This window comes from Jaculus jaculus, chromosome 14 (assembly GCF_020740685.1).
Source record: "Jaculus jaculus isolate mJacJac1 chromosome 14, mJacJac1.mat.Y.cur, whole genome shotgun sequence".
NCBI lineage: Eukaryota > Metazoa > Chordata > Mammalia > Rodentia > Dipodidae > Jaculus > Jaculus jaculus.
In genome coordinates, this window is record NC_059115.1 from 48,702,958 (window position 1) to 48,724,475 (window position 21,518).

At 41.0% G+C, this 21,518-nt stretch overlaps 1 protein-coding gene across 5 annotated transcripts in view; it reads left to right on the forward strand.

The window, feature by feature from the left end:
* Positions 1 to 21,518, forward strand: part of Foxp1 (forkhead box P1) — a 526,824-nt gene that overhangs the window by 260,596 nt on the left and 244,710 nt on the right. For all 5 annotated transcript variants that reach the window (XM_045134139.1, XM_045134138.1, XM_045134137.1 and 2 more), the window contains one exon: positions 11,531 to 11,721. In XM_045134139.1, coding sequence (XP_044990074.1) covers positions 11,542 to 11,721 — 180 coding nt within the window. In that variant the 5' untranslated portion in view covers positions 11,531 to 11,541. The remainder of the gene's footprint in view (positions 1 to 11,530; positions 11,722 to 21,518) is intronic.

Genomic DNA, 21,518 nt, shown 5'->3' on the forward strand with positions numbered 1-21,518 from the left:
GGTGGTGTGTGTTGGGTGGGTGGGAACCAACAAAGCTTTTGTTACCTCTTTTCAGAAAGACATGACAGGTCCAATAATGTGATCATGAATAATGTAACTTCCAGAGACCTCTGGGATGTGACTTTTTGTTTTTTTCTTTTCTTTTTAAAATTTTAAATTTTGGGGCTGGAGCTTAGCAGTTAAGGTATTTGCCTGCAAAGTCAAAGGACCCAAGTTCAATTCCCCAGGACCCATGTTAGCCAGATGCACAAAGGGGCGCGCATGTTCGAGTTCGTTTTCTGGTGGCCCTGGCTTGCCCATTCCCCCCCCCCATCTCTCTCTCTCTCTCCCTCTTTCTAAATAACTAAATATTAAAAATAAAATAAAATTTCAAATTTTGCTTTGGCTATCCATCAGTGTTTTGCCACATTTGATGCTGGCAGAATATGGAGTTAAAAATAATAACTGATTGTAAGTGTAAGTTGGAGATGATTTCTATTTTTCAGCATGCGTTACTAAATTTTAAGTAATGAAGGGATGTTATTCACACCTATCCAAACTAAGTTGTTTAATGATATTAAAGTATCTGTAAAATGAATTCAAACTAACGTCTTAATTGTAGGTTGTGTCACTAAATATAGTGTTTATGATATGGCATGATGCATTCTTACAACACACTGCAGGTACATGTACAAGAAATCCCTCAAGACCAAACATTTCTTCTGAATTCTTTTTGTTAATGACCATGCTGTACTAATTCATTCTGGGTTTGCAAGAGCTATGATCGTTTTGATGATAACTTGACAAGGCACTCCTCAGTGGTATATGTAGCATCAACTGATTATTTATATAATCTTTCTAAAGAACAAGACATGGTTTGACTTTTGCAGACTCCTTGAGAATCCTACAACTCAAATTGTTGGCCCGGGTTATTCCACTTTGTTAAATGAAAGGTAGAATGGAACTGAAGGTTGGAGTACAAGACCAAGGAAATATTAGGGTCTTCCTCTGGAAGGAATGTTCAGGATTGGAATCTGGGGTTGACTATATGTTTCATTGATACAAGGAGATGAGTTCAGAAAATGAACTCAGAGTTCCTCAAATGTAGGGATGTTACAGAGTTTTCAAGACTACTTCTCAGTCCAACCTTAAATGGTTGAAAGCATGTCGGTGCTTTATTTTTCTCTGTCAGCCTGGAAATAAGAGGTGGTGCCTGAACTGGCTTGCCTCACTTCTGATAGGGGACAATGCCATTGTTTTATTTTTTCCTGAGTGATGTTGCAAGGAAAGAGTTAAGCAGATTTCACTGGATGAACCCTGGCTTACGGGATGATGAGTAATGGCAGGTTGATAACAGCAAGTTGTTGTTTATAAGCAAACATGGCATTGTGCAAACAAGCCAGTTTGGTCTCCAACTGGTTGGATTTCATGGTGGTCAGCAGCTGATCTATGTAACTTATAACCTTGCTGCCTTGCTAAATGTCAGAAGAATGACTGCTTGTTTATCTTGCTTTCTTCCCAGCTGTTTACTCTGTAATGCATTTACCTCGACCTTGATTCCAGGAGAGTGGCCCCTTTCTCCTCCCTAGCTCTGTTTACCTTAGCCCTGCCCCTGGTGTCACCTATGAAATCTGTTGATTATTCCACCTGGTTAATGTTAAATTGCTCTTGTAAGATGATGTGTTTGTTCGTAAACACAAAGGCTGGCCCCCTGTTTACTGTACCCATGGCAGCAATCGTTATTAAACAAACACTGCTTTGTTTGCTGGTGGGAGCAGCCATCTATCCTGTAAGGCCTGTTAAAAAAAAATATATATATATATATAAATATATACACACACACACACACACACACACACACACACACACACACACATATATAGCCCCACACATACAAAACTTAAATGCTGGAATTTTGATAAAGAAAAAGGGGAACTTGTCCCTGGAATGTGGTTGAAACAGACTTAGGTTTGCTTTTCTTATCTCTTGCTTGGATGAAGGGGTTGGAGAGATTAGCAAGTTGTTTGGTTTTTCTAAGAGATTTCCTTAGTGTAATGATATCTAGGCAGTTGTTTGCTTTTTTCAGAGGGGAGAGCTCTCCTGAAAGGCCACTAGCTCAGTAATAGAGCATCAGATGGCTGGAAAATTCTTTGTGGCACAAACCAGGAACTTAGGAGGTGTAGAAGTGTATGAAGGAGGAGAGCGCCACTGGAAGGTACAGCCGCCCTCGGGTTTCCTGTCACTGGTGTGTCTAAACCCTGCTGTGTGTGTGTTCTGCTCACTCTAAGAGGGGAAGGTTAAATGGTAGTTGAATATGCTCTGAACTCAGAAGAAGGACGACTTTTAACATCCATTTTCTTTACTTTAAATTACTGCTGATTTCACTCTAACTTGTAAGTGTTACCTCCTTCCTTTAAAAGCAAGTTTACGCCTTTGAACCATTTCTACTTAAGTAAAACAAGCCTCATGTCTCTTCACTCAGCTTTATGTATATGAAGCATGTCCCTTAGTCTTGGGGAGTCTCAGCAAAGAAGACAAGGACATCACCCTGTCCTTCATCATGTTTCCTAAACAGCAGAGCAAACTACTGCTCACACTCCAATCGTTTTTTTTTTGTTTGTTTGTTTGTTTCTTAAATGACTTATTTGTTGCTGTTAGTGAGTTTGCCTTGTGTTACAGTGCCAGCTGATTTGACTTCCTAAACTTGTGGTAGTCCAGAGATCTGGGACACAGGGTGGGCGAGGGTGGAGGCTGAGGAGCTCTCTCACCTTCAGGGCCAGAGGTGTCCTTTTTTTTCTGAGGGAAAGGCGGCTAATCTGTCTAGGAGAGCAACCATCGAGGGCAACGTGTGTGTGTGTGTGTGTGTGTGTGAGTTTATGAAGGATAAAATTAAATAATTGTTCCTTTCACACCACAAAGAAATGCAAGCAACAAAATTCTGATGGCCTGCTTTCACTGGGTTGCCATGATGCAATGGTTGCATTGTTCACTTTGGCCACTAGAGCGGTTAGGGGCTGCAGGCGAAGCGGCAGGCGCGTGAAGTGTGTCATTGAACACTCCACTCATTAATGGATGTTATGAACCTGACCTTGTGTACATTAACTTATTTGAAATATGGAAATGAAAAAGAAAACCTACTCTGAACCGCTTTGTGGTCACTTTATTCTACAGAGCTGTGTATGAGAGAGCTCAGCTCTTTGAATGTTCGCATGATTAAAGTTCAGCAGACTTGGTTAGGCCACAAACTTCAAATCTATTTTGTTGGGTGGATGTGTTTTAATTATGCTCCGTGGAACACTTGGCCCCGTCATGCCTGACCTTCAGCCGCTTCCTTGTGACAAAGCAAACAGCCTGGTCTGGATTGGCAATACTCCCTTTTGGGTTTCACTGAATGACATGAGCAATGCTGGTTTCATATGGGTGGGGGGGGGGGGGAGTAGGCACACATTCTCATCAGGAGTCTATCCTGGCAGGGGCCTTTCTGTCTAGTATACTTTGTCCAGAGTTGCTCTAACGATAGCATTGCACCTCTTGGCTCTGGGAGAAATGGAAAACAAGGCCAACCAGAGTTAAAAAATCTCAAACCTTTAAGCTAGGCATATGTGGGGGACATGTTGCTGTCTGTATGCATTGATCACTTACAAATATTAGAGTGTCCAGAAAGCTTAACTGAGGCAGGTCACAAGTGGGAGGCATTTGGAGTTGCTTTCAGCCACATTGCTGCTGTCGCATGGGGGACTCAGGACTCCTTTTTCTTTGGAACTATAAAGTCTTCTGTTTTCACAATGAAAGCCTGGTGGAAAAGGGAAACCATAGCTTTTGTTAGGAAGATTATTTTATTACCAGCCTTTTCTGCCAACTCTTTTTTACGTCATGAATGACAGGGGAAATTAAACATCCTGTTCTCTACCATTTCCAGTCTGTCTGAATTGCCTTTGAACATTTTAAATGTTCACCATCGTGAATTTGGATAAGGTTTTGTTTTTTTTTAATTGGGGGGTAGTTATCTTGAATTTTTCAAAGAGTGAGACAGTCCTACTTTTATTAAGGTTTCACATCATTTAAGCCAGGTGTGGTGGCACAAGCTTGCAGTCCTGGCACTTGGGAGGCTGAGACAGAAAGATCATGAGTCAGGGCCTGCCCATGCTGTGGTGAGGCTCCGTGTGAAACATTCAAGTGCCGAGGATATAGCTAGCTTAATGGTACAGCATTTGCCTTACATATATCAGGCTTTAGGTTGGATTGGATTCCCGAGAACCACCAAAACAAGTAAGTAAGTAGAACTGGCATGATTTTGTAGCTGAAATTACTAGAATTTCCAAGTTTCCAAAGACCATACCAGTTGCTACTTTCAAAGTATTATAGGAAAAGGAAAGCATTCAAAGTAGGCACATGAACTGGGTGACTAGAAGTCTTCGAACTTACCTGATCAAGAAGTGGGTGTATGTTTCAGTGGTCTACTCGTTTAGTCAAAAATTCAGAAATCACGCTAACCTTTTACTTTGTGGAAAGGAGACCTGGGAAATACAGTTGGAGATACAAGATCACTTTGCTTTTGTTAGCAATAAAGAAATGGAGTGAGAAAAGCAAAAGAGGAGACTTGTTCTGAATGTCCACTTATCTGATAAATATAAACCACTTCTGACTTATTAGATGAGCACAGATTAGGTTCTCTTTCTATCTGCCCCTCCTTTGAGCTATAAAGGCAAGAGTGGCCATATTACATTAGTGAGATAAACCATGCTTTTGCTAAGGTCAGCTGCTGTTCCTAGGCTCACTGCTTTGGGTATCATGTACCTGACCATCTCAGATGCTGAGCCCGCTTGTACCTTCTTTATTTTGCACCAAACCCTGCATGCCCTGCATCCCAGAGAACAGAATAGCTGAGTGGTCCTTGAGGACATAGATGCTGGCCTTTCTAGGGTGAGCTAATTAGTTCTCCTTGCCCTTAGAGACTCAGCTCATCACTCCCATGGTATCCACTAAGTCCTGTTGTGATTCCACCTTGTCTTATTCTCCTGTTCAGCTCCATTAATGGCCATATTTGTCTTGGAGTTTTTAAACATGCATTTGACAATTCCATTGCTCTTGAACTTTTTCTAACTCTGAAATTCTAGATTTAAAAAAAAAAATAACAGATCTAGACTTAGCAGCATGTGATGAAGTTGATAATACATAAATCATTTTTAACAACAGGTAATATGCATAATTTATGGTGTTGCAGTGCTATCTTTTTGATATTTATGATGGATAATGCTCAGTTTTTGCCCTCCTATTATGGCTTTAAATTATACCACAAGAAAATTAATGAGAAAGTAGATTTATGGGTTTCATTTGTTTGTCAATTCGGAAATTAATTGGGTGTTAATTTTAGCCGTCCCTCATCAGACCAGGGACTTTAGTATGTGTGCATTACTTTGCATTCATTGTACCTTACCTCCCATTTACTGTGGGTCACTAGCTTTGCATACATTAAAATAGCCCTGCGGCTCATTCCCCTGATTACTTTCTGAACTGCCATGTATTAGAAAATTTACGCCTTTCTGTTATAATTATGAAAATTTGGTATTGGGAGATGGTGCCTTCCCAATGCAGTAAGCACCCTGACTTCTCTTCCTGCACTTGGCTCTTGGGTGGTCGCTCCATGATATGGAGCCAGTTGGTGGACAAAGGCTGATGTCTGCAGGGTTCATTCATAGTTGGTCAGGGTGTTCTCAGATGAGAAAATAATCTGATATAACAGTGTTTCTTGTATTTACCCTCCATCTCCTCTTTATTTTCTTCACTATTTCACTGAACTTGTAGATAAAGACTCCACATCTTGGGGCCTGTAAGGGCACCTCTGTCCGTCATGCTTTCTTCTTACCTGATCCTCACCCCTGAGTGTGTTCTGTGATCCCCTCTACCCTACCTTCCCCTCCTCCCTGCCACCTGCTCCAGGAGCATGTTGCCAAGTGATGGGTGAGTAGTTGAAAAGCAAGTGCCTCGTGCTAAGACACGAGCTGTTCCCATAGGTCCTCCACCTCTGCGGGACTCATTTTCATCAGTGATATTTGCCTGGGAGTGACACACATGGAAGACAGAAGTTAAAGCTCATCTACTGTCCCAGGCCACATCACCATTTACCTTCTGTGGAGGATTAATGCATGTCACTGTACCTTTCTCCCTGAAACTCCTGTGTGTCTGGTATTACCCTATAAACCTGTGTGCTCAAAAAGGGAACTTTGTGTGCACTGTAAGAGAACTGTGTATGCTATAAGGGAAACAGTTCATTTACTCGAGCCCCAGAAAAAAAAAAATAGCATGCTTTTTATCTTGCCTAAGATATAGTTGTCTTCATTTTTTCTAAATGACATATAGACTCATTCAGGATTTTGAACCAAGATACAACATGAGTAATTCAAAAGTTCTTCTCTTGGACCTAAAGCTAGCCCAACTCCATCCATATGCTTTTCCAGCCTACAAATCAGAATTAGCCGAAGGCAAGGTATGAACCATATAGTCAATGTTTCTGTGTATGTGCGTGTGTCCACATGCATATGTATAGGTCCATGTGTGAGGGATGCCAGTGCATCATGTGCACATGTGTGTGGAGCCCGGAGGGCAGTGCTGAGTATCCTCCCCAGTCACTTTCCATCTTATTTTTTGAGATGAGGGTCTCACAGTGGACCTGGAGTTCACCAATTTTGCCCAGTTCTAGTCAGGAAATCTTAGGGATCCTCCTATCTCCACCTCCTCAGTGCTGGACTGAAGGTCACACCATCACATCTGGCATGATGTGGGTGCTGGGGATCTGAACTCCAGTCCCCAGGCTGGGAGACAAGCACTTGACTCACTGAGTCTCTCCCCTTCCCCTTCTGCCACCATACTTAGCACTTCATTCCCTCCCTCCTTCCTCTTCTCCTTTGTTATCTCTTCAGCATTACAGGCTGTGGCCTTCTTCCCTTGCATATGAATGAACAGTGAGAAAGAGGATTTCCTTTTGGCTGGGTTGGTGGGGTGAAACTCATCTAACCATTTCCCTAAAAGTGATTTTACCATTCACATCTCTTCTCCCCTTAGAAGGAGAAATATATTTTACAAAACTGTGTTTCATTGAATTTACATATCCTTTCACGAACAGACCAAGTTCTTTAAGGGCATTTATTCTGCTTCATATAAATAATTGATCAGCCAAGTTAATTTACTTCTGCCTGACTTGGTCAACCTTAATTAACTGCCCTAGAATCAAGACTGAACTTTTTGTTAGCTTAAAATCTTTCACAAGCATGATAACAAGGGCTTTATTTTCCCTAAATTTTCAGCATCAACACTGTAACCAAGGAAATAATCCTAATAATAAAGCACTGCTTTAATTTACTATAAATACATTGGTCTGGATATTATGAATTTTCCAGAATCCTTCCAGAAAGCAGCTCTGTTGGCACCTACAATAAATAAGTGAAGCCCAGTTCCTAGCCTTGTCTACGAGTCACTCTGGCATAAAAATTGATAGTTTGAAATTAGTAACTCCGTAGTGTTTCCAGACAAGGTGAGAAATGTACCATTTTGAATCCCTTAAGCTTTGGGACATCCATGTCATGGGTGTACTGAATGACTCAGGTGATTAAAAGAGGTCTATTTCATTTGGTGAAGCCATCCTGGAAGGGAGGGTTCTTGAGGTTGGTCTGGTGAGGGGATATGGGATGGCTGTCCTTCCTGTGGGTCTGCCCTCACACTGAAGCTCCTGGAAATCTTGTAGGGTAGCACATTCTCAATTTTCCATGGAACGAGGTGCTTCTCTGATAAAGGGGTGTCCCAGAGGGTCTCAGATGTTGTGTTGATCAGATTCCTAACGAGCTTTCTCCAAAGAAGGAGGGTTCAGCACTTGGGAGGGACATGCGCTTCTCCCCCAGCCACTCACTAGCTACCAGCTGGTTCTCAATGTGTGAACTCAGTAGAAATAGTCACACATACACTTGCTCCCCAGAAAGGACCGACACTTCCCATTCTTGTTCCTTATGCCCTTCTGTGTCCACCTGCCGCTCTCCTCATCGTCTTTCTTGGAATTTACTTATTTTTATTTGGGCTGGTCGATTTGCTCATTTACCACTTAGCCAAGGAATTTCCACAGCAGAACATCTCAATCCTTTGTTGACTGGACAAGTTCATGTGTAAATTGAGTCATAATTATGGCTATATATCTCTTAATTGACTGAGCATTAGTTTTCCTATCTATAAAATGGGGATAGCATTTTCTCACCATATTGTCCTCAAAGACTTATGGAGTTGGAAATGTCCTTCAGAGAGTTTTAAAAAGCTCAAGTGGCTCAGGACATCCAATAGAAATTTTGCTGGCCCAGACACTGTCAGAGACTTAGATATTGACACTCCTAATTTTTTTATTTGTGCCTTTCCAAAAGCTGTTTTCTTCGAATTGGTATGGGAGATGATGGGAACTTTTAAATCTTTCAGCCTACATACTACTGTTAGCATTTGACTAATTAAGGACATCCTTAGACCAAAATAATCCTTTATGCAGTTTTGGTCCCAAAGCCTGCACTCTCCCAAGCCCGATTCCCAAGCCAAGCTGCTTGGCCGCGTGCCTGCCAAACTTGTACTGGAGGACTTGGCAGTCTTCTCTGGAAGTGCACAGCGTGAAAACGGAGCCTCTCGTCGAAATGCGATGTGGGATTGCTTCTTACTCCACCCACCGCATGGTGTCGACCAAGGAAACAAAAGCAGGGACAGTGTGTCAGATACCTGCTCTCAGGTCCCCTGCCCCTGTGCTCACATGGTTTGGGGAGCTCCGTTCCATTAGGGTACAGTTGTTGGTTCTGGTCTGAGAGGCCATGTATGTGCCTGTTGAGGGTCTGCTCATTGATATGGAAGATCATTCCCGAGGTGGGAAGATCTGTTTCGTTTGGACATATTTTTGTCATAGCTACTTAAATGGTTTTCCCTGCTAACTACGATAAGTTGCCTATTTTCTTATTGCTTTGTATTATTGAATATTGAACGGAAGACCTCTTGCATGGTTGGCTCATGATCTTCCAGTGAGCTACATACCTAACCTTAAACTGGTCCTGTTTAAAACCAAACACTGTGCAAATTGACCAAGTGTGTGAAAGAGAAATTGATGAAATTGATTCATTGGGGAAAATAGGACTACCTAGGTTTCACACATTTTTTTTTAATGGATAAACAAGATGTTTTTCAGGTTAACCTGAAGGACCTTGCTTTGGTTTGTTTGTTTGATAGATTCTTTAAGGTTCTAAGTGCAGTTTTTCTTTTAAGCACAACTTTCTTACTTATTTTTATTATGTGTGTTTGGGCATGGATGCCAGAGGGCAGTTTCAAAGTATGTGAGCTCCGCTCTCTTGGATGTGTTGGGATGACAGATGCATGTGACACTTTGCATGCAGCTTTATGTAAGTTCCAAAGCCCTAGTTGAACCTGTGCTGCCAGGTTTGGCAACCAAGTGCCTTTAACCACTGAGCCATCTCCTCAGCCCCCAAATGTTGTATTTTAAGGATCATTATTACTAGAAAGTGAGATCCAAAGATATGAGAGTGAATCAGCTGCTATTTCCGAGGTTTTTTTTTTTTTTTTCTCACCTGTTACTGAAAAATGCCACTCTTAATCCACTTTAGAATTGGATTAACTTTAAAAAAAATATGTGTTTGGGTTTGTGAAGTCGGCATTCAACTTGGATCATACTATGAAAGATGTGATTTTTTTTTTTTTTTCCACTTGGGGTTTGTTCAAGTCTGCAGGAGGCAGACTTCCAGTAATTCTTAGCAAAAGGACTTCTTCCCCCAAAGAGGGCCAGAGTCCTTAAATTGCTCTGTTGAAGTATAGTTTGTATTGGGGCAAAAAGGTGTAACACCCTGTCTGTGTGCCTTTGATTGGGACAGGCTTGTTTGAAGTGTTTTCTGTCCTTTGGTCTGGGATTGGCATTGCACACTGAAGCCATGTTAGTCAGGCACATCTCAGTTCCTATTGTTTTTCCCTTCTAAGACTTACTGTGTGAACTTGCGTCATAAACCTGTATCCTAAACCTTTTGAAACCATACAGTGTAAGACTTCTGATATCAAGTGAAGTGCTGCCACATCTGATCCCAATACGGCAAGTTAGATTAACTCACAGAGCCTCTATTTTCTTGTGGGAAAACTAGGGCTAGCATATAGATCACCTGCATGCTTGTAGAGCTCAGAACAATATTGGTGATCCATGGATAGTGACAGCTGATGTCACAGCAAATATCTTTTGTCATAGTTGGGCATCTTAATTGAGTCAGGCACTGTATTAGCTCCCTCAGAAAATGGCTCTGTGCTCAGAGGGTAATAACAATAAAGTCACAGTGCAAGGTGTGTTGGTGTTTTCTTGTAATCCCAGCACTTGGGAAGCAGGGGCAGAAGGGTTATTATAAATTCAAGAACAGCCTAGGCTACTCTATCTCAATTTTTGCACCATATATATATATATATATATATATATATATATATATATATATATATATATGTATGTATGTATGTATAATGTGTGTGTGTGTATGTGTGTGTGTGTGAGAGAGAGAAAACATTTGGTGTTTTTTTTTTTTTAATTAATGAATTAACTTTTGGGCAGTGCTGGAATTGAACCTAGAGTCTCATGCATGCTAGGGAAGTGCTCTATCACAGAACTATATCCCAAACCTAGTATTTGGGACTTTAAATTTCAGACCTTTTCTTAGGTCTGCTTCTGAGAGACCTTTCTTCAAATTTAAGAATAATAACGGTGAGACCTTACACATGCATGCACGCCTTCCTGTTCCCCCACCACCACCCCACCGCCTGAGTAACCTACCTTGAAAAGAACCTTCTTTGAATGGGATTTCTCAGGATAGTGTTAGCTGAAAAATAAATATCATAGCCTGGATTTATTTTGCTTCTGAGAAGTCCAGACTTCTTTTTTCCCCCTGCTCTCATTCTAAAGTGGCCTATCAACAGCACTGACCAATTCTGAGGTACCCGCATGATACCAACGACCAAAATGCTCCTGATGTTGGACTGTGAGGGTTTTCACCACAAAGTCCCTCAATGGGCGGGCCTGTGGTGATGTGTGTTCTCTCTCGACAGAATAAAGTTGGTGAATATCTCTTTTATGATAGCTTATTGTCTCCACAGAACACCTGCACTCAATCATATTTAACATGACACTTTTCAGGCTGTCTTTGGTAACTTTGTTTTTGTTTTTGTTTTCTTTTTTTGAGGAAAATATCCAAATGTCATCAGAGAAATTTAGTCCTAAATTCCAGACTGACCCAAACATTTATTTTTCCCAAGAGGAAAAGATGATCTATTTAAAACAGTACTGAAACTTGAAATGGGAATGACAGCACCTTGCTGCTAAACTAAGGGACCAGTCCACTAATGAGTGAGAAATTGAGTGAACAAAAATGACAACTGTGTGAGGAGTTTGGCAGCATTTAAAGCAGATTCTCTTCCTTACAGACAACAACTGTTTTAACAGCTGCTTTTTTCTCTCTTCTTCCTCTCCCTCCACCCTTCCTGGAATCCTTTGTATCAGGTTTTTGAGTCATGATGCAAGAATCTGGGTCTGAGACAAAAAATAACGGGTCAGCCATCCAGAACGGGTCCAGCAGTGGCAACCATTTACTGGAGTGTGGAGCTCTTCGTGACGCTCGGTCCAACGGGGAGGCCCCGGCCGTGGACCTTGGGGCAGCTGACCTTGCCCACGCCCAGCAGCAGCAACAGCAGGTACCTGCCTGGGAATTGGGGCAGTGGGTGTGACTTTTAACATTTAGCCACTAACCATGTTTTAGGAAAGTTAGCCTGTCTATCTGTCTCTGTCTGCAGCATCGTATCAGATGCAGGGATCCTTTTTGGAGAAATAGTTGTCAGTGTTTTAAATTACTAAAAAATAAAATGGTAATTAAAAAAAAAAACAGGCTTAAGCCTTATGGAGAAAAGTTGGAGTTGAGGGTTGAAAGAAGGAAAGGAGTGATGAATAGGGTGAGCTGAAGTGGTGGTGAGGTTGTTAATAACAGACCTGGTGTGATAAGACAGGCATCATTTTGGGAAATGACTTCATCCTACCTGTAGGACTTAGGGAATGGGATATTTGTATAATGTCCTCTGTTCTTATGGCAGTCAGCATGTGTCTGAATCTTAATTGTGTGTAAAGTTATTTTTTTGTTGTTGCGGCCTCTTCAAAACATCTTTTGTTGAGGCCAAACGTTCCTGATGTGTAAGTAAGCCCCTGGGTGTGAGTGGTGAAATAGTCCTCAATAGTAAAGGTGACCCCAGACATGGGGTATGTCAGCAAAACGTAAAAGGTAAGTAGCAGTTCTTTGCCCACTGGCTCTGCTCTGCTTTTCCACTCTGTTAGTAGGTCAATAATCATTGCTAGACGGGGACTGTTACAATTTTGTCCTTGACGTATTTAGTTGATAGTTGTGCCACCACCAACAATCACACGTAAAAAAACATATATTTTTGTGGATTTCTGTAACTTGTTGATAGATACAGACATTGTTGGGGAATGTGGTAAGAGAAAAGTAAACTTCTCGAACTAATTTCATAGAGTCTGAATGAAAGATGCTAAGGAGTTAGGGATGGAACTCCTTGCTAAGAAATTTCTTAAATGTAAGAAGTCATTAAACCATGAGTCCATTACAGCTTGGTGGAAGCAACGGGAGACCACAGAAATTGTTGGGGAAAAGTCACAAAAAGAGGAAGGGAAACTGATGTATAAGACAAAGTTTAGTTTAAAGGGTTTCCCGTGTGTGACTCTATCTCTGCACGTCAGGTCCCTCATCAGCTGGAATCTACCATGTTTGTAATGTATTGATTTTATGTATTTAAGTTAATACCAACAGCTAAACTCTACCCAGTGACAGTTGTTAGCAAAACCCAGCAGTAAATGGTGGGAGGGTATTTGTGCTCATGCACATTTATGATATTTTCAGCTACTTGTGGTTATAGAAATAGTTGGTATGTTTAGAACAACCTTTTCTATGCTATTAGAGACAGAGGTGAATACCAATTATTTCTTTATGAAACAGTTGAGAAGGAATTACTATGGCATGTATCCTAAGTAATTAGTAATTAGAATAAATTAATTAAATAAATGGGTGATTAACTTCCTTTGAATTTTTCTCTTTTTAAAGAATCCCTTCTATATTACTTTATTTTATTTGAGAGAGAGAGAGAGAGAGAGAGAGAGAAATAGAGAGAGAGAAAAAAAGAGAGAGAAAGAATGGGTGCTCCCGGACTATCAGCCACTGCATATGAACTCCAGACACATGTGCTACCTTGTGCGTCTGGCTTAAGTGGGTCCTGGAGAGTTGAACCTGGGTCCTTTGGCTTTGCAAGCAAACACCTTAACTATTAAGCCATCCAACCTGAGTTTTTCTTGAAGAACTGACAAACATTCAGGATATTAAAGTATTTAGCTAAACACAAAACTTTATATATGCAGTGGACTCTGAGAACACAGACGCACACACCACCACCACATCAGCCCCGCAGTGGTCAGTGGACACCCTAGAAGAAGTCACAGAAGCTCATTCCATACCATCGTCCTTATAGCCAATCCATGATAAATGTAATTAGTTATCCAATTCCTTTCTTCTTTACCTCAGCTGTAACCACTTTGGAAAACTTGTTACAAAGTTTCAAGCACTTGATTTTGATTGCACTTAGAAACTTTAACAAAATATTCCATGTCAGTTTTATCTCTCTTTGCTATTGATAAGTTTGAGGAAGAAAGATAGTAGTTGTGTCTCTCACTTTGGCTAAAGCTCTCCTTACTGTGACTGGCAAGTCTATTCATGGCTTTGAAAAGAAAATGTTGACAGCTGTTTTGACTCTCCTATGTATGAGAGGTCTCTTAACAGGTTGTTGGGGCAAAGAAAAGTCTATAGATGACCTTAGAAAAAGTGCAGGACCAGAGTCTCTGGCCAGACTGAAGGCTGAGACAATTAAAGCGTTTGGAGAAAGGCGAGGTGAACTTGGTGCGTGGTCTTCCCTTTGCTGCTGCAGGTTTTCACTTGAAGTGAGAACACCAGCAGTGAGAAAATCGCAGCCATGCTGAATTCATTACTGCGGTCGTCACACAAAACCACGGATAAAATTTCAATAACTGCAGGCCACAGTTGAGTAAACAGTTGCACTGAAATTTAATTCCTGTTGACTTTTCCCCCATTCCTCGCCAGGGGCACATTCTGATTCCGTAGTACAAAGACAACAGGGGTTACAGCTTTGATTAATGTTGGACAGTGGAAGAGAATTAAAACTGCAAAATATGTTAGAAGTACATGAAGCACAAAGATCTGGCTTCAAATGGCTCTGTGTAAAAATGAGTTAATTATGCTGTGCGTTATGTTGAATGGTATAGAATTTTCCACTTACACCAGACCTCAGTGATGAGATGATTGGGAGGTGAGGGGCGTTAGAAAATATAAATATAAACCTCTCCCTGTTTTCTTCTCACTGCAATGATTACAAATTGTAGCAAATGCCCTTTATAGAAAGTGAGGCTCTGACAAAGAGTCACTGTACTATAATGACTTTTGTACTAGGTTGGTTGATAAGTTTCCCGATTTGGGCCCCAAACAGAATTTGTTTTAAAGTATTCTCTAGTTGACAGCCTAGAGAAATGGGGAGAGTTACACTTTTCCATCCTCATTTGAAAAATCTGAGTATCTGGTGACCTTGGGCGGTATTGTCACAAGGGCAGTGTTTGTTAGGAGATGAATGGTTGCTCATGTCAGCAAGCCCACAGCTTCGCCTTGAAGTTCATCCCAATTCCCGCCCTCTAGGTAGAGGATCTGGAGATGCAGGGGCTGGAAGACTGCACTCATCACTCAGAAGCCACCAGCCAAGGAGAGATGCCACCATTAGTTGGAGGGGCCCGCCAACACATACACAAACTGTCTTCCTGCCTCAAAACTAAATGTATTTGATCTGTAATGTTTCGGCTTTATTTATATCTGGGGCATGAAACTATTCCAACAATGGTTTTCTAATAATGTAATTTGATAGAGTTTCAGAACAGTCTCTTCTAGCCACTGAGTCATTCTTTAGCCAATACCATCACTGCTTTTTACTTCGTATTATCCATGCCCCATGTCTGTATATATATTTTATGTATTGGCGCTCTCCTTCTCCATTATGAAACTCAGCAACAAATACCATTTCCAAATTAGTAAAGTTTCCTTTATCCTAAAGAAAGGATTTTTAAAATGTCCAGAGCAATTTCATAAACTGTGTGGATTAATGCATCTTAAAAGTCTTGAATTTTCGAAAGCAGAATTTTATTTCCATATTGCTGCAAATGAGAGCCTTTTCAGATAAGCATATTACATAGAGCATAATGTTTAGAAGTTTCTCCATATACAGCATATGCTGGCAGGTCAATTAACAGAATGCATACTAGAAAATGTTTATTCAATAAAAATGAATAGCTTTTAAATAAAACAGCTATTTCTTAACAACATTCCATTTAATGATGGGTGTTTTTTTGTGTTTTATTTTTTTGTCAAAAAAAATTTTTTTTGTACCACCTGGCATTTTTATTGTCTGCGAGTCAGCAAAGGAAGAGCTTTGCTTGCTGTAATTTTGAGGTGTGCCTATTTTTTATGTGTGAAGAACAGTTTAGAGGGTGTCGATGAGAAAGTCATTTTAAAGAGATAAGCTAAATTTGGAATTGGGGAACTTGTTATTTAGGGAGCTTCAGTAAATGAAGTGTGTATTTCTCATAGCTTCTTTGGTATTTCATTGAACAGTTCAGACGTTTTGGTCCAAAGAGAGAGTTTGCAGTATAAATAGACAGAAAAGGTTCAGTGACTAGCATGAAGGTAAGAGAAGTAGAAAGATTAGAGAAACTATCTTGTAAAAATTATGGATTGAAGTATTGGGTTTGGGTAGAGTCAATGAACCGTTGATATAGGTAAAGGATTAAATGTTACACAGGCCTCAGAAGATCAGAGAGGCAGGACCTGGTGAGAAAAAGTATGGTGATGCATGTTCAAAAGGCATGGAGGAAATAGAGGAACCTGGCAGAGTTATAGATAGGCTTCCAGTGGATGACACTTGGGCTTGCTGAATCCATGGGTGAAGCATCCTAACATGCCAGTGTGGATCCATGATTTGAGAAAAGTTGTGCCTGTTCTGAATGTGGACATACGATTTTTCTGGTCATTATTTCCTAAATACTAGTGTAGCAACCACTCCCATAGCATTTTTATTATATTAGATATTGTAAGTAATCTGGAGAAGATTTTAAAGCATATGGGAGGCTGTGTGGAGCTTCTGTGTGACTATGCTGCCCTATGTCACAGACTTGAAAATTCGTGGGTTCTGGTGTCCTAGCAGTACCAGAACCAGTCTCCTATGGATACCAAAGGATGTCTGGAAAAGGACTAAATTCTCAACATTTTAAGGAAAGGGTAGTGGGGGTTTTTGGTTTTAATGCATGTGTGTGTGTGCATTATATTTTCCCTTCCCTTTAAAAATGATTCAAGTGGATCTGCTCATTAGTGTTTGCTAGTAGAATTCCTATGGAGTACTAGGCAGAAAAAGGATGGTGTCCTGGGACCATTTTTAGCTTTTTCAACTGCCTGCAAGGAACAGCTGTGGATTGTGGTGCTCACCTTTGTGCAAAAAGCAACATGTCTCTGTTGTTTGTTTTTCCCTCCCCTCTTTAGGGGACTACCTGGGAGTGCCAGGGGTTATTGATGGCCTGTGACCCAATGATGTGACAGAGTTCTGCAGGTGCTAGATGGGTGGCCCTGCCAGAGTAGCCTTATCCTCCTGACTTTCTCTCCTTGGGAAAAGTTTCTTAGGAACTTGTTTCAACTTTTACACTCAAGTAGACTCATAGTTATCAGGGACAGTGTCTGAGAAGAGGGTGCCTTTTGATGGTGTTGGTAGGAAAGAAAAGCCTAGCACCTTTGTGTCCTAGAAGGGAAGTTCCCAAGAAGGGGGTGCATGGGAAGGTGCTGCTAATATTGAGGACCTGCTGTGACTAAGTACTGTGCTAGGGAGCTAGCTCCTTCCTTCAGTCCTAGATGGAAAGCCCGCTGGAATTCTGTAGGAATTGCTGTGCCGAGACAGGCTCTCATCAAAGACCCTGCAAAGTTCAGGGTTTATGGGAAATACTGATGCTTGAAAATGTTTGGTAGGAATCAGTGGCACCAACGTGTGAGTGGTAGCCATATAAACAGAATGAAACAAGGCAGAGACAGGAATCCAGATGATTTGGGCAAGCAAAGAAAAGGCAGTCAAAATAAAACCAAATCCCCACTTTTTTCCCCCTTAATTCCATTAGTGGTGAGTTCTAGAAAAAGCATTTTTCACCCTGAATGCTAAATTTAGCTCTCTACTCTGTTAGTTTAGACCTTCCTTCCATCAAAATATTGTATGTTAAAGATTTATGTAACTTGGGATGTAGCGGTTTGTATGAAATTCTTTTAAGTTTTGATTTCTAAACAGTTGTGTGCCATTAATCTCGCCATTGAAAATTAAGATGGCATGAGAAGCAGAAGGAAAAAAAAAAAGGGAAAAGAGACTGTGCACATGAGAGGGCAGCAACAGAAACCCAGATGCCACATCCTATTATGAGTGAAGTGTCCCCTCTTGATTTCAAGAGAAAGCTTTGCTACTTTGAGAAGGTAATTGTAAGCCCTGACCTGTGAGCTCATAAAAATAATAATAAAAATTCTCCCTATCTCTTGTCTAATCACAAATCTCTGTTTGAACTTGCAGGAGATGTGACTTTAATGGTAATTTGTTGACAGATTAGCCTCAGTGATTGCTGAAAGTTTGTTTTGCAAAACTGGCAGGCTCCTGTCTATTCTCTGAAGCCAGAGAACCTCCCTTGCTGATTTGCAACTTCTTGGTTTATTGACAAGGAGAGCTGAGCAGGCAGAATTTAGAATGGTTGGATGATGTAAACCTATAGCCTGCCTGATGGAGTCTAGTGTACTTTTAGGTAGTGCCTAGATTACTTGATAAAAAGGGTTACAAGGTGACTGCTTTTATGACTAAGAAGAATAGCTGTATAAATGCAAGTGTTCCATGTAGCCCCAAGAAGGAAGTTTATGTAGAGAATTGAACTCCCCATTCGAAAGTTTCTTTTCATCACTCTGTCTTTGAACTCAAATCTATTGTAATCATGAAGTGTCATTTGTAACATTCTGGAGATCTTTTGCTAAACACTGTGCTTCATTTGGCTCACAGAAAACATAGCTGCACACACACACACACACACACACACACACACACACACACACCCTTCTCATGAGAAAATGTGGTAAAAATAATTTCCCATACTGTCTGCCACACAGCTTTGTTCCAAGGGAACTAATAAATGTGTTTCCAAATGTGTCCCATTGTGTAACAAGGACAGGTTGTGTTAGGATTTTTTCTGGTTGTTTTTTTGTTTTTGTTTTTGTTTTTCTTTCTATGATCAAATACCTGAGAGAAACTGAACCAAGAAGAACTGTATTTTGGCTCATGGTTTTAGAGGTTTCAGCCCATAGTCCTTGGCTACATTGCTTCTGGCTTTAGGGTGGGGCAGAAGCACCAAGACGGGGGAGGCATGTGGCAGAGGCTACTCCTCATGGTGGACAAGGAAGCGGAGGACAGATGGTTGCCTAGGTAAGATAGATCCCTCAAAAAATGCCCACATTGATTTACCTCCTCCCACTAGGTCCTACCTCCTAAAGTTTCTGGAATCTCTCAAAGTGGTGCCACCAGCTTCAGACCAAGCCTGTAATGCATGAGCCTTTGGGAGGTGGGGTCACTTCATAGCCAAACCTTAATAAGTTGAATTGCCCAACCTAAACATCCAAAACATAAAAACCATGAAAATCCAGAACCCACTGGGCCCTGATGTGATGCTTTAAAAAGGTCTAGATTTGGAACCATTTTGGATTTTTAGATTAGCACTGTTCAATAGATATATCTGTGGCAATATTCCAAAGTCCCAAACGCTCCAAAATCAGGATCATTTTCAGTCCAAAGCATTTTAGACAAATTTTTATCTGCTATTAACTGTTTTTCATCTTCGGTTTCCTGAAATCCATTAATTCATGTGTTGGCACACCCCTTCCTCTAATATTTTGTGCCCACCTGTGAGAGGAAGGCAATGTGGAGACCAAACTGATGTGTCAACTCTAAGAAGGTAAGATGGCTAGGTTGACTGAGCATGAGGGTGGAGAGTGGCTGAGGCAGCCACGGGAAGTTGGACCGAGTTCCTAATCCTGCAGAGACTCCTAAGAAGGGTCAAGATATATGTTCAAAGTAAGTTACAAGGTGGTCTGTCTCGGAAGGAGAAAAATCCATGGTATACCAGTATTTGTAAAAAAAAAAAAAAGAGGCTATTTGATATAATCCAGAACTAAACCACTGACCTTGGACTTATTTAACTTAGGACCTTTTGTGGACCCCATTGGATTTCTCCTCCTACATGTGAATCCTTCAGTCACCTCTGTGTCCCACCAGACCAAGGATAGTCTTTCTCACATCACATCAGAGGACCTGATGTCCAACAGTATGCTGACAGATTTTAGTGGGATGGAACAGAAAGAGAACAAATGCACCATTAAAAAGAGATTGTTGAAAGGAAACATGGAAAGCAAGTAAGGGCTTCTGAGTTGTGAGATGTGAACATACCATGGAGTGAGCTTACAAGTGGTTAAGTGGTGGTTAAGGATTTTCTTTATTGATGGTTTCTAAAATGGTAATACTATGGGCTGGAGGGATGGCTTAGCAGTTAAAGGCATTTGCCTGCAAAGCCAAAGGACCCAGGTTCGATTTCCCAGGACCCATGTTAGCCATATACACAAGGGGACACACATGTCTGGAGTTCGTCTGCAGTGGCTGGAGACCCTGGCAAACCTATTCTCTCTTTGTCCCCCCTCTTTATCTGTCAGATACATTTAAAAATGATTTTATTAACCTGGTAATACTACAAACTTTTTTTTCAAGTATGAGGAAGCAGCTAAGCACCTTTTGATCCTGCCAAAGAGAGGTTATCATAACGTGTGCTAAAGAAAATACAATCCTGGCTGAACATGATGGTGCACTCCTTTAATCCCATCATGATCACTGTGAGTTCAAGGCCAGTGTAGAACTGCAGAGCAAGTGTTAGGGTAAGCCTGTGCTAGAGTGGGACCCTACCTCAAAAAAAAAAAAAATACAATCCCAGGATGAAGGTTGGACTTATTATGGAAAAGACTTTTCTTACAAAGTGCCCTCCCAGCAGTTGGGAAGTAGAAGCAGGAAGATCGAGAGTTCAGTGTTGTGTCTGTGTGTGTCTCTCTCTCATGCGTGTGCTCTTATTTTCTCTTACACACACACTCCCGGATGTCCTTTTATGCTTCACATGGTGGAAAGTCCCTAATTTGATTGTGTGTTTATTGCAATTAATATTATCAAGTACTTTCCCAGTAGCCTTGGCCAGTTATAATGAGTATGTCTATCTGAAGTCACAGGGGAAGTGTTTATGAACTTCCTGTACTCCTGTTGATCACAGACTGGGCTTATCTCATTTAGAGAACAAAACTCAAGAAGCTTGATCTTTGATACAACCTTTGTGCTGTATTGACACAAACTTCTTAGCCTGAATTTGTTTTTAAAGTGGCAAAAGATGTATGTGCATATTGTCTTTCTGTTGTTGGGAAAACAAAATGAGTCACGGTTAAATAGCTTGTGTCATTGGAAAACTCATTTAGGAGGTATAGGTCAAACTACTCTGGGATGTGAATCTCCTTCAAGTTGAATCATGTGAAAGTAGGAAAAGGTAGGCCTGGGGACATGGCTCATTGGTTAAAGATGCCTACAAGCTTACAGGCCTAGGCTCAATTCCCCAGTTCACACACAAAGCCAGATGCACACAGTGGCAAATGCATCTGGAGTTCATTTGCAGTGGTAGGAGGCCCTGGTGTGCCTATTCTCATATTTTCTCTCTCTCTCTCCCACTATGCTTGTAAGAAGCACTTTTACCCACTGAGCTATCTCACCAGCTCAGGTTACTCTTTAAAAAAAAAAAAAAAACTATACTAAAGATAAGATGAACTGCAGAACACAGATTCATTGTCAGGAGTTTTCACACTCACCCTCCTACCCTCAAGCTGCACTGTCAGTTCCCTGTCCCTTACTCCTCCAAGAGAAGTCCAGCTTGGGCTCTTCCTGCCGGATGCTGTTACCAATGTACTTTGTCTCTTCCCCAACTTCTGCCTCTCCACACACTGCAGGGAAGGTGACATGATGTCTTTTTAGTCATTCAAATTCAATAACTTTTAATCTGAAGGTTAAGTAGTGAGATATAAACTAAGAGATGATAATATCAATTTTATGTTCACTGAAGGGCACAATATACCTCTTTCTAGTAGAGGGAAAATTGTGCGTAAAATGTCTTTTGCTTTTCCACAGCAGGGCTGTGCCTCTCAGAGTCAAAGGAAGAAAGGAGTTTTGGAAATTTTCTATAAAATAAGATGTGGCATCATAGAGCAGGGAAAACGTGGCTTTTCATGATGATAATTATT